We start from the raw sequence: 16,917 nt of genomic DNA on the forward strand, positions 1-16,917 counted from the left end.
TTCTTGGTGGCAAACTCTACCTCTTTGGCTACGAAGCGACGATTTATTGCAAATCGAGGCTTCGTCGTCGCGATTCTATGTGTTTATCACCCTTATTCTTAACTGTTCTTAATTTTTATAAGTTTCTTCATTTTAATAATTCAGACTTTATGTAATAACATCTTCGCCTTTCCAGAGTTAACCCTTTCGATTTAAAGAATAAACTTTATTACGAAGTTCATAGAATAAATTATACATTGTAAATATAAATTTGGCAGAAAGGAAGGGTTAACTGTACTGTAACCTTTAAGTCCATTGTTTCGTTTGAATTTAATATAATGGTTCTCTGTCTTTTCTCCTGACAATATCACCTCGTTATTTTGATGTTTTTCATTATCTCTGGACACAAGTTTCCGTAGACACTCTGATACGGCTTGGTTAAGTGTAACCTTGTTAATCTTAGACTCTTGCACAGCATTGCACCCTTTCGCTACCTTTTTCAACGATTTCATTCCAACCATTTATGCAGAACTTTAATGATGTACACTGATCTTTCTCTTATTTTATTTTTCGTTTAAGAAAAAATGAACGAAGGTAAGTCTCTGCCGTATTCGGAGTCCTCTGTTCAATTCTCTTTAATGTTTCTTCTAACAAGAAATGTTATGCAAGGGATACATTTGATATACATTTTGTTTTTATCAACGCTAGTCTTCAAATTGAAATTATAAATTCCGTATCAAATATTCTTTTGGACTCTTACGTCGTATTGAAAGAATATCAAAATCGTGTGTCACTTGCATAACTTTTTTTCTAATTATTATAAAATGAAACAAGGATCCTACACCAACGAACCATGTACCCTGAAAATTCACCTGAATTCCTATTTGAATTCTTGTTTCGACTGTGTACATAACGAACCGTGATCATTTCCAGATTGATCTACTTCTTATTGTTCCTCTTATTTATAACGCTTCTATGTATATTATCCTCAGAAGTAAGGTAAGCTTTCGACTGATCTTATTTTCTTTTCTGAATCTTACTTACAGTGAAATCGATGCGGAGGTACTCTATACGAGTTGGATAGGAATTGCAACGTGGTGTTCGGTGAGAAAGGAAGTGCCGTACGGTTGTGACTCGATGTTCAATTATACCGAAGTGAAAGCAGAGAAGGAGAAGAACAGTGAAGTGATGTAAATTGTTCATACGTGACATCGAACATTGTGAATACATCGTCACGCGAACGACTTAAAAAATGAAACACGCAATTTAAATAAATATACATATATATATATATATAATATAGGCTACGCGTAATTCGCGACAGACATTTGCAAAACGTTTGTACATAATTTAGGAGGCTCCAAAGTGTTAATCGCCCAGTGACGATTTACAATGAAGATTTCCAAAAATACGGTCGCACCAAACAAAGCAAACAATACAGGAACAAAGAACAAACTACGAACTCGTTGTCAAAGTTTTTAGCCAAGAAAATATCATCGTCAGAGCGATATATATATTATTATTATTTATTGTAAATACTATAACAATGATATATACATATATATATATGAAATTCGCGATACGTATGCGCGCAGCTGTTTAAATGACGAACAATTGCCTTGACCGTCGCGTTTTCGTTGCCTGGTTGCCATCCGCTTCCGGTCTCCAATCGATTTTTATTAACCACGATCGACGAAACGAGCTATCCGTTCGATCGTTCAGGATCGAAGTCGCGTGGCAATTTGGCAAGGAGACGGGGATATCGTGAATTAGCGAATTGTTGTTGAACGTTATAAAAAAAGTAGCCATCTTCAACTATTTTGCATGGAAGAGTGTGCTTATATGTGCGCGTGTGTATGGGTGTGCGAGAAAGGGAAGAAAGATTAAAAGAAAAAAAAAAAAAGACGCGAATGTTAAAAAAAACTATATCGACTGTCATAATATTGTGATTCTGTTAGTTTTATTTGATTGTCGAGAACCTCACAGATTCAGGTGTTTACGCGTACGGGGGACACAAAAGCCATGTTGTACCATTTAGGACTTTTATTCTCTTTGTCGACTTGCACTCGATACTTTAAAGGAAGCTCGTTTTTTTAACGTGAATATTTACTGAGAACGAACCGCCCACAATAAATCGCGTACTAAGCGGCGTTCCGCGGATAAAGAAATCCTGCCGCGAACGCTGCTGATGAATATATACGAGAATAATAATAAAAAGGAACAAAAAAAAAAAGAAAAGAACAAAAAAAAAAGTATAACAAAGCGAAACGACGACGCTTGTTCTCGTGAGGCGAGAAAAGCAGCGTACCTCACAATCGATTTTATATATCTCTCTTAATTCTCATGTTATGTGTTCGATCTTTGTCTGTGCATTTGTCCGGGTCACTTGTGAACACAATTCGATGAGCATGCACGTGTACGTAGGATTGTCTAGCATTAAACAATACCTGATCGACGAACGTGACTAATTTCTTTGTTTCTTTTTCGCTGACTGTGCTTGCAATATGTACATACAGTAAATGAATCGAATCTCAACCTCATCGTGACAACATGAACAATTTCACGGATTCGATAACGACGGATCGCTAAATCGAACACGCTCTGTTTCACCTTTTCGTGGTGAAGATTATGTTTGTTCCTCGTTTGCTGCTCTTTCTAAGGTACTCCTTGGATATTGATCCACGTTAACGAAATACAAAGTTCCTTCCTTTCTTTTGTTTATCTGCTCATTTTGTCACTTTATCGTGATTTTTCTTAAAAAAAAATCTCGAATAGAAATATAAACGCAAGGAAATTTCGAACGATTAAGGGGATGTAGGCGATGAAAAGATATATCGCCGTCTTTAGAAAGTGTTTGAATTCGTGGAGAAACCGTGCAGAAAGGGATAATAGACAAAGCTTTGCTCTTTTTTTTATAACTCGTGGACAAATACAAAGCGAAGATATAGAGACCCGACAATGCAACGCAAACCTACGAGCGAGCAAACGAAGAATTACTATTGTCTAAGGCGCGATTTCTGAGCAAACATTTTGCAAGTACATGTTCTTCTATTAGTGGACACTTGGGACAATGACTACGTAATTAACCACACGAAAACTATAAACTCTGTACTAGTGGATAATGCTCTCGATAAACTCGAGCAAAAGAAATATACGAAGAGACTACGAATTATGTAATACCTTCAGTTTATGATATGTACTCCGGTTACACGCGGCTGTAGGATGCTTCGTGAAATTTCTTCACATTTTTGAAATTATTATTTCAATCAGTCCTTCGTTCATATTACAAAGTATTATGTAAAATATAAATTTTCAATTTTGAAATATTCAATCATTTTTCCAGTTTAGTGCTCGTTGAAATTCTAACGGCAATTATTATTAAATTCTGTAAAGTTTCGCGAAGGTCTTATCGTTGCCATTTCTAACGCTTACTGTATAAAATACCGCATATCCTATGCAAAATGTAGGACTTTCGAAATTAGTAACCGGTTCTATGAAATTTCGAATGAAAAGAAAAAAGAGGAGACAAAATAGAGAAAGGAGTTTGTTTTTTTATATTTTTAGTGGGGATGTAATTTGGAAAAGGAATTCCTATTTAGGAATCTCTTAGAAAATCAAAAAACCGGCAAACAAAATGCAAACGAGACTAAATTTTCTTCAGTTTCTTCAGTAAATTTAACTTGATTTCTGCCTTGATTTTCTTCGCAATTCAATCTGATTAATTATTAATATTAAAATTAATATTATTTTTACTTATTTTATTTACTCAGAGAATGTCCATGGCTCTCAGTCCGCAGCGAACGTGTTAAACGAACGATCGCATTCCTTTACGAATTGAAATTACCTTAGACAAGTTTCTGAACATGTAATTTATGTAAAAAAAAATATTGGTAAAAATAATTAGGCGAAGAGAACCAAGGCGATACTCGTTTAATTTTCATACTCTTGCCATGCCCATTTGTACATAGGCATGCTCAATCTTAGGATCGAACACGCATCGTGAATCACGTATATATATATATACATATACATACGAATAGTATTAACTACGAAAACCAACAAATTAATATCGGACTTTGTACCTATATACTTATTAATTAACTTAAACGAAGACGAAGAAACGGTTGGAGGGAAACAAGAAACTTTCGAACAAATATATATATCGAGTCGTATAAACACACGGGTGGAGGGAGGAGTAAGAGGGGGAGGGGGGGACGGGGAATAAACTAACATAAAATAAAACCGAGAGTGAAAAGAACATAGAACAAAAGTAACTAATAATACAAATCTGCATGGGATGTAAACAAACAAAAATGAAATACTTCGAGAGCCAAGGGGTACCACTTTTGTCAAATTTAGAGAGCCAATTTAGGTTTACGATTACGATATAGGGTGTGCGAGATAGAACGAGTGCGAAAACTGTGAAAGTTAGCGAGTAAGAGAGAGAGAGAGAGAGAAAGAGTAAAAGAGACGATAAATGGAGGGAACTGTCAACGATTTCTTTACAATGAAATTCATTACTTACTTGAAACCTTGTAGACGCGATCCAAGCGTGTAGCGTTAAGTGTTCCTGTCATCTTGCGTCGAACAGCAACGATCGATCACCTGTCTTGAATTCGTCACGCTTTGTTTCTTCTTTTTTTCACAAAATTACGACGAACCGCGCACAAAATGAAACCGAACGTACTAACGTTCCGACGAAACTCAGGAATCTCTCGTAGTCTTTTCCAATTGGACAAGCCCTCGGTCACGTGACCGCGATGTAATTGGTTCACGCGATTCCCGCGGATTGGGCTAGTGGATATCGGCGCGAATATCGATTGTAAGATCACACGGACACTGACCCTTCTAAGCACGTGAAAACCGCTCGGTTTCTAATTTATGCCACGCGACAAACGTCCGGATTTATTTTGGAAATATGGAAGAGATAGGAATGCGGGCGAGAGAGCAAGGAGAGAGTATGGGTTGACACAAGAAAAAATTGCGTCTTTTTCGTTAACAAAATGAAGAACAAATGAAGAAATACAATGGCGAAAAGAATTTAAACAGTACGATTAGACGACGTTCCGTGAAAAAAAAAAAAGAAAACAGAACTCGACCGAGAACTCCTCCGACGATTTTCTTAATTTTTTTTCTCTCCTGGGAATATGTCTAGGATCGATGCAGCTCGACCAACTGCAGATCCTTGGCGTGAAACCGTTTTTAAAAGTAGTTCTGTATATATCCACTGGAACGAGCCAGTCGGTAAAAAGTTCTAAGAGAAACACTGCTAATGATTCGAGGAGTTCATGGCGGGATCTATGCGGAACGATTAATATAAAGCGTTAGTGACTGTATCCAGTATAATATATCTGATAAAAGATACCCCCGATGCCAGACATGGCGTGTGACAATAAAGTGATTCAATGATCTCGTCGCATTTCAATCGCAGCCACCTTTCACGATTCACACAGGCACACACTTATATACACATCTCTACACACATAAAAGATACACGTGCATATAGACATGTATATTTTAACGCAAAAAAATGAGAATGGTTTTTTTTGTAAATTACGAGAGACAACACCGCCGGAAATTCAACGATCACGATGTGTAAAAGAAAGTATCTCATCGTTTTCCGATTACTCGTTACTCCGCTGTTAATTGATAATGTCAGTAATATTTTTAACAAAATAAAGCTACCTTATTCAAAGCTGACAGCATGACTTTTCAAATCGCGACTGAAGTATTGAACTTTCCCCATTGTTTAAACTGTGGTATCATTATTTAAATTACACTGAGATCATAAAGTTGCTTATTTTAATAAAAGAAAATGTTCAATTTCGCGAGGTTTCTTCTTTATCGCCTGTTAATACGAGTAGTGTCCCTTCATCAGTTTAGACACCGTTACAGTCTCTCGTCGGTGATTTAGATTTGCCGCGTAAGCGAACACGGTTAGTTCCAATTCCCCCCACCAGGGGGTACAGTAGGTACGGAAGCAGATTTATGTTGCAGTGGCGCTGCGAACGCCATAGTGACCGGAGGCGCGCAAAATATTCGGTGCGTTTGCAAAACGTAAGTGTAATTATATAAACAATTTGTCGCGTAGTAATAAATGTTATTACGTATTAATTAGTATATACGGTAATCGGTGAAGTGTACAGTTAACGGGAGTGTTCGCATTAAAAATAGCGTTCTTTCTCGAGAAAAAAGTTGTGTATCAACATTTTCAAACGACGCGACGCGACGGTCGCACGAATGAAGCACTTTCATAATAGTCCATAATAATTCATAATAATCGGCGTTATTACGTATTAATTAATATATACGGTAATCGTTGGAATGTACACTTAACCAGTGTTCGCGATAAAAATCTTGTTCGTCCTCGAAAAGTAAAGATTGTACGTCAACATTCGCAAACTACGGTCGCACGAATGAAGCATGGGCGTCACCCAGGTTAACATCATTGTCATCTTTCTTCGCAAAGGTTTGTGCAAATCTTTAATGTGAATGCTATTATCATTTGTATTTGAAGCTTCTTTTATGTTCATATATATTATTGTTGCTATATGTAACAATCTGTATTGAACACATAATCATGCTTGAGGTTATTCCTTATGCTGTTGGATGCAGGAAGAAATTCAGTGTCATAACCAATTTCGAGAAAAGCATATTTATATTAATTCTTGATAATTACAATCAGAATTATGTAACAAATCAATCAGTTTATAAAATTTACCACCGTTTATAAAATCTGTTAATTTTGATGATACGATAATAAAATTTAGAAACTATACACGGGAAAGAACAAGGTTAATCACGTGTTTACGCAATAAGGTTCTAAGGACCCTGAGAGCCTTCTTGCAGCCAATAATAAAATGAAGCTATCACAAAGCAGCCGGTGGTTTGTAGGAAGACCGTGACGCGGCGTCGCGTCGCGTCGCTTCGCGCGGTTTCGCGTCTCCGTAGCTTTATTACCGTAATCCCATGGCGTCGATAAGCCCATTACCACGTGTCTCAACCGATACCCGGCTAATGTATGCGCCGTAACGTAATAAAAATCGACTTACACGGAGCTAGAGGCTCGTCCTTTTGCCACGTAAGCGTGTACCAGGCGCTTTCTATCGGGCGGCACGCTTTTAGGTGTCGCTAAAAGTTTAATCAAAGTCAGATTAGCCGGCTCGACGACGGGGAAAGGGGACCCTGGCGTTTTATTAAACGGGACTTGATTAGGGGTTGCCGGGATCCTTTCAGAGTTTGTTTTCGACTGGTTTTCCGCGCAGCCGCCTTCATTACCTGCCTGTTTCTCGTGTAATTGACGCAATCGTTTAGGGAGAGACGAAAAACCGGCTACTCTGTTTACAGTCTCGATGCGTGTTCGTATATAACCTCAAGAAATGATGAATTGTTGATCTCAACGTTGTAGATTGATACCTTAAACCTATTGTTAATTGAGATAACGTTCAAAGATTTACCACTGTGAGCGAATTAATTTTCAAGACTCGTTAGGCTGGTTAACGTAAGAGTAATAACAATCGCTTAAAGACAAAGCGATTAAGGGGTAACTTGGCATGAAACACGTTTAAGTATCTATCTACATTGGATAGTCGAAAGTGATTCCAGTCTCCTGGTAATCCCTCTAATCCCGAGAGTATTCGTGAGCGGTACCCTAAGCGAACGTGATAGCCACACTGCGATTTTTATTGTAATAATCGGTTTCGTTTTGATCATTCGGCGTGCGCGATTCTTATTTACTAGCAACTATTTACGTACAGGTACAAGTACATCGTTAAAATTAAAATGCTTATTATTTAACTAAGATTGTGCAATTTAAAACTTTGCTTCAACGTATCTAATACGTAATATATCGATTAAAGGAAACATTTTTAGCACCTTATGTATTGATTAAACGAAGGTAGCTATACGCTATCGGATATTAATTCTTCCTCCCGCACGGTACGATTGATCAAAAACGGAGTTGAAAGGAAAGCACGGCGAGGGGGTGCGCGTATTCAGGAAAGAGACGAATGTCACCAGGGGTTCGTCGTAACCGCGCGCAATAACAACCCTCGGAAAGCTGCGGGGGCAAAGGTTGACGCAGTGCCGGCAGTGTTTACGTCGAAGGGGCTACCCTCGACTCCGCCCTCCGCCACCCTCTTCGTCTCTGGCTTAACGCTAATGAATCTGATTTGCATCTGATCCCGAGCGATCTTCGATCCTCCTCCCTCTACCCGCCAATGGATTATTTAAGGATGCTGCCGTGCATCGTACGGTTCTGTGATTAATTACGCGATATCTGTTACCGACTCGCTCCGTTTTACGCCTCGAACGGTTGCTGATGATTTTGACGAACGATCCCTTTTCTCCGCGTCGCTATTGGAACACGGTGGCAACGACTAAGGGAAGAATCTTATTAGTTTTCGAATTTTCAGCACTGAAATATTCCTCTGCTAGAGGATCGGGAGTGAATAAACTGTTCCGGCAACGATAAATGATAGTCGAAGATACGAATAGCCAGCACTAGAAATAACATGGGATTTTTGTTCCAAGCAATGGGTCAATGATCTTGATACCGAGGGAATTGTTCTGTTATTTGACGGTTTACAAACGACGCCACTTTATACGAATTTGCCTGGATAGTATCCAGAGAGACAAAAGAATCTCGCAGTTGGATAAATCTTTAGCCGATCGAACGAACCCATTTGTTGCGCGAAACAAAATGAAACAGAGCGTCAATTCCGCTGTGTTCGGTGCCGTTTAAAGAAAGCTCCGGCTCGTTGAGCGTTGAATTACGAGGGAATAATTAGAGAAAAGTAAACCAAGGATCGATTTATGGTCGTGTATCTGATTCCTCTATTCTCGGCGAAGATTTACGTAAAAGATCGACGAGGATCCTGCGGGATTCGTTACCTCTTTTCCACAGGCTCGTGTTTAATGGGCGGGGTGCCCTGCGGATACTTTCACGCTGCCCCGCCTCCAATGCTATCGCGTTATTGCTTGGACACGAAAACTTATCGTTCCTTTTTTTCCTTCGTGTTTTCCTTCGTTGGAAGAACCACAAGATACTTACGCGTGCGTTTCCAACATTTTCTCGAGCTTTTTACCCCGGCAATGGGACGTTACAAGAAACTAGCAATTACGCGAGATAAGGTTCGCTGTTACTGAACGATTAACGATGTTGTTTAGCAGTTTCTTTGAGGCTGAGCGCAAAAAAACTCGGGGTAACTTCTAGCTAGGGTAATTAAGCGATTCGAACCGATTATCGTTGCCTTCGTATCGTACTTTCTTATACACGGAAGCTTTTAACACTTTGAGTGCTCATATGTGGTGGGAACAGTGTTATTTAGCCTTCTTAAATTAGCTCATCAGCCATTAAATTTTTAAAGTACTGAGAGAAAAGTAACTCGAATTGCAAACAACGAATCTCCAGGCATTCGATCATTCGTGATTTAATTAAAAACGAAGCAGGGTTACGGGTGTTCACCCTTCTCACCCTGTTCTTCATTTATCGTTCACCCTCGGGTCATACTTTCGATATTAACGCCACCGCAATGACGCCAGGGTTCGGCAGCACGTGCTGCTTAGGTAACCACTCGAATCATAACGGCATGAAATAATGATTTAACGTCTGATTAAATTTTAATGCGCGACGGTGTTGTCCTCTTCCTTTTCTTACCCTGTTATTGTTTAACCAGTTCGAGGGTAAAGTTCGAAATTCGGGAGTCCTCGCTCGGTTACGAGGGTCGGTTTATTTCTTCCAAGCAAATATTTGACCCCGTTACGATCCGGTTAATTCAACACGATCAACCGTGCACGTGTTGCTAAATGGTTTTTCGCGTTAAACGATCATCGCGGGTTTCGACGTGTATTTACCCGTGGTTTACCGATTTTATTTACTTAGGACCAGGGGACAAAGCGTTAGAACTGTGTCCTGGTTAAAAAGCAGAAACGCAGAAAAGTCATTCTTGTACTCGGTATAATACGATGATTTTCCGACGATTCAAGGGTAGGGAAGAGGGATTTCGGGAGCACGTGGCGGAGGAGAATGAATTAAAATCGCGCCGGGTCATCGGCGAATATTCCGCACTTAATCACGCCGCTTGACACGCGGGATTACATGGTGCATATAATCGGATAGAATGTCGTATATTAGATTTCCTGGAGATTGAAACTATCCTAACGATTATCGCATGGTAACCCTTGATTTAACCCTCTGTCAATCGAATCAATTTTGAATAATTTACATAAAAAACGGGAAATTCTTTTCATACAAAAGAAATTAGTTGAAGATGAATATAGGACATTCAATATTATCGCGATGATACATCGTGTTTGGCGACCGGTTACCGATCTTTACGGATAAAACAGTAAAAATCTCGTATATTCAACGTGCAACCGCGTTCAAAGCGATCATTGAAATTTATGGGGTACGGATACATAGGATTCCGTGAAATCGGGATTAAGAAACGTGCTTTAGAAGCACGGGTCCGTGGATTACGCGTGTTTACCCGGATTTTTGTCGAAGGGGCGCGCGTTCCCATATATATCCCGTGTCTCCTTTCACGCGCCATAAATAAGTGGCCGCGACACGCGTGGACACGGTACCGCGTTTTTCCCCGAAAAACTGAAATTTACCGAGCTCCTATAACGATCAAGTTGTCACGGACGCGATCGTTCCTTTCCAGTTCATAAAGTCCCTTCTCGTACAATGGTGGCTAACTAGGCGTGGTTCGCTTTGAAGAGGGTCACCTGGTATATTATCCGATTGCTCTGTGGATGCGTGTGTGTAACGTGTCCTCACACCCAGCAACATCCTTTGACAGGTTGATATCCCGGTTACACGAATGTAACGCGTGTCAAGAGCGACAGGGCTCTCCTCTGTCACGACCATACACCCTCGTAAGAAACCGAGGGGGCTGCAACTTGCAGCTGATCTATTTCATTGTTTCAAAACTATCGAAATTATATAGTTTTTAGTGTATTTAAAATCTCGGATTTCTTTATTATTTGAGTAGCTAACTGGTGAATCAGGTACACAAAAAGGAGCGTCATTCGATTTAGAGTGGAAATCGTTTGGTAATCCACAGGGGTCGAATCCGGGTGCCATTTCGTCTATAGATCCTCCTATTTTCCTGGTCACAGTTCCTTATCTTGGCTCTCATCTTTGCTATTCCGCGCTTCCCGACGCTGCTATATACATTGACAAGTTTTATCGGAACCTGGAGATCTTGATAGCAGGGTAACGTATACGCGTGGGCGTGGCTCCTTCGAGGACCAAATTATAGTCCTGCGATGGACGCTAGAATGTTTGGACGGCGTCAGGTCCTAACCGCTCCCTCTGTCTCCGTTTTCTCTCCCCTTTCTCGACTCCCTTCATCCCTTCGAGCTTCTTGCCAAGTATTTCTTTTTCGATGACAGGTATTCTAGAAAGGGTTCAAGTTTTTCTTTATTTCTTTCTGTTAACAGATATTTCTTGGTAAAATTAAAAATTCTTACAAAGATGCTTAGTTTTGGTGATCCAAAAATTTGTTTTATTTTTAGAAGCTGAAGATACTAATGTTCATTAATATCAATGATATCTTTATAAGTACACCTCTGTTGTAAATTATCACCTAGCAGAAGCAGACGCGTTACAAAAACCAGCTAACCTTGTTGCTGTTCGCTCGATGATGTTTCATTCATCGAGACTGTCTATTCAAAGAAAAACCCATGACACTTCATCGTAAACCATAGAGGTAACCGCGGTGCGATGATGTTCTCGATTGAATCGTCGGAAGCTTAAAATATGTGCAATCGTGTTCGTGTTCGTTAATTATTTACACTGCAAGTCGACGGTTCCTCTTCATTGAAGCATCTCGTAAAGGAAATAAGCTTGAACGTGGGATCGTGAAAAGGGGGCTAAGAAGGAACCTGTTAAGCAACACCGAGTTTTGGCAAACCTTTCTAAGAAGATTAGTGCCATCGGTATTACCGCGACTCGTTCCATCTTGATTCGACGGCTTGCAAGCGATTTCGTATTATTCGCTTTTGGATTAGCTCGAGCCTAGCAGCCGTGAAAAGCCCTTTCGAGCCAAGTAACCGATCATCCGAGTTTTCTTCTCGGGGCTCTATCCTCGAGATCGTTGTTTGTTGCTTCTGCGGATTAAGCGCAACCCTACTGGGTCCTTGGATACGCGACGACGAGGACGACTTTGTCGCCGAGCCAAAGAAACGATCCTTTCTAGTTTTCCACGAGGATGACCGCGATGACGGAGCAACGTCTCGAAACCTTCTCTCTGATCTTCAATACCGAGAAACTAATATTTTTAACGCTTTCGTTTTAAAATACCCTTATTTATCCTCTTTTCAAATCTGCCCACAAGTTGCAATCGAATTCAAGTCTCATAAATTGAATATTTTTGTCAATAATCAGAGTACCTACTTATTTTATTCTTGCTTTGCGATTAAAATTGCGTGGGAAATACATCGATGCGTAAGTTGAACGAGGACTACGGTGTCCATAGAAATGGTTTGGCGAAAAACAGGATGGCCGAGGAGACCACCCCAAGGTATGCGGTAGCCAGGCTATTCTTGTATCTTCACAGGATCTCTGTGTTTTACAAGCCAGCTGTGTATCGTCCTGCATTGTTGGTCCTTTATGTACCGCGTGCTCGGTTCACTCGAGTGGTTTCGTTTGACTTCGCGCTGTTTGTTCGAAACGAACCTTCCCTGTGTACACCGTCAGGATGATCCTGCTCCTTGTCGGCTTAGCTTTCCAGGATTACAAGGATTTCTTTATTTTCTTACCGCCTCTATCTGTCTCTCACTGTCTGACCTTCCTCTCCGACTCTCGTCCCGGATGATCGACGTCTTCTCGTCGCGACTGACCCTCGTTAGCGTCGCGAGAACAACAATGTTCCACGCGTTTTCATTCTTTTCGCCTAGTTTAAGGATAGGAACCCTTTCTCGTACTTATCCATTGCAAGTACACTGATAGGTATTTGAAATATTTTGATATCTACCTTCAATCTCCGTTTAGATATGAAAATCCCAAGGATCGTAGAACAGAAAAATTAGTCGTCAATTATACTCCGAATATCAGAAATAATTATCCATCCACAGCGGTGCGCCAGGGTTAAACATCGCAGATTACGTCGCGACGATTCATAATCGATATTCGTTCGTCGAGAAAAACAAAACGTGGCTCGAGCGCGGTTACAAGGGTTTCGTTAACGAGGCGATCGTAAAACTGGCCGCGGTATTTAAATTTCGTGTAGTTTTATTTTTTTTTATTTTTTTACGGCAAACCGAGTGGTCGGGTTAAACGGGCAATGATTCACAACCGGCATTACCGTCAACGTCGATCCCGTTGCCATTTATATAGCCGTGGAAGAAAGCGCGCGGCCAACCGAAGGGAAACGGAGCAGAGTTCGAAGCAGCCGGAGTAGCCTGAACGCGAGATAAACGAGAAACATGCAACAGGCGTGAATGAAACAATGGCGGGCCACGTGTCGACCAATCGGATGAGAGGCGAGAATCCTACCCTGGCAATACGATCCGCTGTTAGGTGGAGCCTCTCGCGGTAGATCCGCGCGATTCCTCGATCGTTCGGCTGGTTTGATCGTCTGTTGGCCCCCAGAGAGGTAACCGGGGTCTTTTTATGGAACCACGATTCCACTCGGTCGCGACAAGTTTTTTCTTTTACGCCCATTTAACGAAGCCTCGGAAATACATACGTCGATTCCTCGTCGAGAATGCTTGATCGTCGGAATACCCGTTTGTTTTACCTTCTTTCGTCTTCTGTTTTTGCGAGGATCCTCTCGGAGTCTGGTTAGTATTTACGGAACCTCTAAGATGCTTAATGGACAAGATTTACTTAAGGTCATTAACGCATTAAGGCTAATTATTCATTTTTAAATCGAACTTTTCAATTGGCTATCTTTTTTTTTCTAAAGATTAACTACGTCGAGACTAGATTCGGTAACGGAATTAGATAACGCGGATCGTTCGGTATTTGCAACGCCCATATGCTTTCCATACGAGTTAGTGTAATTGATCGACACGAAGGGGGTACATCACCGGCAGATGTTCGAACGCACCCTCGCCTCCATCTGTCTCTTTCATAAAGTTCTGTTGTGCGGCACGGGGCCCGCGTTCCTCGCACCTACATACCTGTGCGAGTATACGGGGTGATTGTCCACTTCCATTCACGACTGATAGCGTAATTCAATTTCGCGCCGGAGAAGGAAACGTTGACAGGATGAAAAATTGCGTTCGACCCGGAAAGAATCGGTGGATTGACCGACCGAAGGTGGAATTCGTTCTTTGAGACGATAAAATAATTCGTATTACTTATCATGTGTCTTCTTCTTTTCTTCTCCGTTTATAATACCTATCCTAAAGTGCAAATACTTTTTGAAACTGACACAAATATGTTTGTACCTTTCTCAATAGAAACCTTATGGAAATCATTCTCTGATACAAATATTTATCAAATTCGAGAAATACAATAGAGGGGATGAGTTTCAAGCGTTTCCAGAAGAATCACCCGTTACATCCGCGTAAGTTCGGTAGAATGTCTGGTAGAGTCAGAGGAACGGGTGGGTACTTCTAATAGGCAGCTTTATACAAGAGATTCAGGCTCGCTATGGGAGGCGTGCCGCGAAAATTGCGTCATTTTTCACGCTCGCGAGTGCTCCCTCGGACCGATTCAAAAATTCGCGCGCCACCTTTGGCCAGGTAGCGAGAGAAGGATAGGCGCGAGAGGGGAACAAGTACACCGTGGGACAGAGATAGTACGGTAGGGAGGATGTGTGTCTTGCTGCGCCCGATAAGATCGCGAGTTTATTAATTAAGCTCTGCCGTCGGACGAGCCTTTTGAATTCCGTTGTAAACACGCATCGGGCCACCACACTTGTCGGATATTACGCGTGGCCGGTCGTCCGGAGACGACTCTAATTCGATGATCCGCGCGAGGATTCGAGTAAAATATTTACAACGTTCAATGGCGAACAGACGTTTGTGATTTTTTCATTGTTAGGATAGGAAATGATAGAAAAGACGCGGTAGTTGATGAAGTAAAAAGAATTCGATGGGTGATTCGAGGCAAGGGAAGAGAAGACTGGATTGTTGTTAGTACAAAAGGGCAGCATAGATCTCGAAAGGAAGAGTATAAAAGCAAAATATCGCGTCCCGGCAACGGGGCCCGCGATCATTATGAATTTCGTGCGGTTTTTTCGGCGTAATAAATTAGTCAAAGACGCTCATCAATTTTATGACGGGAGTCCATAGAGAACCGATGCCTAAAACATCGTCCGTCCGGCACTGCCAGTTCTGGATAGCCTCGAACGTGATGGATGATTTTTCTTTCCCATATACACATCGGTAGATAGGCTGTCCGAGGTATCTCTCTACTGGCTCTCTCATTTGCGCTCGTACCTACATACGTGCCACCCACGTGCGTGTAAACGCGGCCGCGAATGTGTGCGCCGCACGCGTTTTCGCAGGCACTGCAAGCCAGACACATTAGCGAGAGATTCATGAATAATAAGTGGTGCGAACCGAGTGTTTTGATCCCTGTACAGGTTACCTGAGAATAAGATAATGTAACGAGATCTTTCCCCCTCGTTTTCCATCCGTTAACACTTTGTACCTTACGAAAGGATGCATCGGGAAATAATTTTATTTGATCATCCAAAGTGTTAAGGGAATGGGTTACTTTCTTTTCCACGCTACAGATAGTTAAACGATCAGTTTACCAAAAACAAACGAGATCGTCAGAAAAGCATCCCCATGGAACTCAAGTTTCACCCTCGATCCTCTCGAAAATCCTTCGGCATCGTGCATGGTGTTTGAAAAAGGGAGGAAAACCGTAGAGGCGGGTTTCGCGGAAGCGATATCGTTACGTTGGGAAATTCATCCCGAAAACTCGCTTTCCCGGAAAGTTTGAGGTAGAAACGCGTTCCTTCGTTGCTCGGCGAAATTTCATCAGGACCTGAGAAGGTCTCCCGAGAGCTAACTCCGGGTCCTCGTGGGTCCCTCACAAGCACAATACGTCTCATTATGTTATCCGCGCATCTCTCGACACGGCAATTTATCATTCCTCCGCCCGTATACCGATATATCGATCCTTTCCTTACGTGTGTAAAGCTCGGTGCCGTTCTGGGCCGGTCCTGCCGTCCCATCCCCGATGCTTCTCGTCCTTTACGGCCCTTCTTCTCTCCTTTGTCTACGCGGCCACGGCCGGCTATATCCTCGTCGAAAGGAAGGCGTGCGCGTGGAAAACAATCGGGGACCAGCGATCGTGCGAACGATACAGGATCGCTTATGAATATTGTATCGCGAGTCCTTCGCGTGGCCCTGAAATAACCATCCTTTCTGCAGATCGACGTATGCAAATACGATCTTGCCTTTTCGACGAATCGATTGCACTTGGAACATTCGGAAACATTTGGAGTATACCTCGATGGGTGGTCCGCTGAAAATTGCTGATCAATAACATTCGAATAACATACGCGTAAACACGCTAATTAGCATCGAATTATGATACCGGTAATGAAAGTATCCTGGCCCGTATTTCACAAGATAATTTTCGAGGTTGTACGATCGGGTAAAGTGATTTGGAGAAATTGTCCTAGTCACGCGTGAATACGAAGCTTCCGGTAATTAATATCGCGGCTGGATTGTGTAGAGTCGATTAAGGTGAGGCATACCCGCTGGGACAGATCGGTTACTCCGTCACTCTGGCAACACGAGTCTTCTTGCAGGCTTGACCTATTGTCTTCGGTCGGCAGGATGTTCCGCGTAGTTTGTCATCTTTAGACGCGCGACATCAAGCTTCTCGGTGATCGTTTCTGAATGTTAGCCTCCTGATGGCATCAAAATTGCCGGCAATCCCTCACCGCTACACGCGTTATTTATTGAATCTAGGATCCGCTCGATCCTAACACAATCGTCTTTGCAAAAGGAAATCTTTAA

At 41.6% G+C, this 16,917-nt stretch overlaps 2 protein-coding genes across 13 annotated transcripts in view; one reads left to right on the forward strand and one right to left on the reverse strand.

Annotated features, from left to right (window-relative positions):
- The window catches only part of LOC114871982, a 70,174-nt gene extending 65,608 nt beyond the window's left edge, over positions 1–4,566 (reverse strand). Inside the window, exon 1 of the mRNA XM_029178655.2 lies at positions 4,505–4,566. Within this exon, the coding sequence (XP_029034488.2) occupies positions 4,505–4,556 (52 nt within the window). The 5' untranslated portion in view covers positions 4,557–4,566. The remainder of the gene's footprint in view (positions 1–4,504) is intronic.
- LOC114871975 (regulating synaptic membrane exocytosis protein 2) overlaps positions 1–5,389 on the forward strand; it is a 63,294-nt gene extending 57,905 nt beyond the window's left edge. For all 12 annotated transcript variants that reach the window (XR_003788672.2, XR_003788679.2, XR_003788675.2 and 9 more), the window contains one exon: positions 1,026–5,389. Coding sequence is in view for 1 of the 12 variants with exons in the window: in XM_029178637.2 (XP_029034470.1) it covers positions 1,026–1,028 (3 nt within the window). In the remaining 11 variants the exon portion in view is untranslated. The remainder of the gene's footprint in view (positions 1–1,025) is intronic.
- The last annotated feature ends 11,528 nt before the right edge of the window (positions 5,390–16,917 follow it).

This window comes from Osmia bicornis, chromosome 6 (genome assembly GCF_907164935.1).
Source record: "Osmia bicornis bicornis chromosome 6, iOsmBic2.1, whole genome shotgun sequence".
Classification (NCBI taxonomy): domain Eukaryota; kingdom Metazoa; phylum Arthropoda; class Insecta; order Hymenoptera; family Megachilidae; genus Osmia; species Osmia bicornis.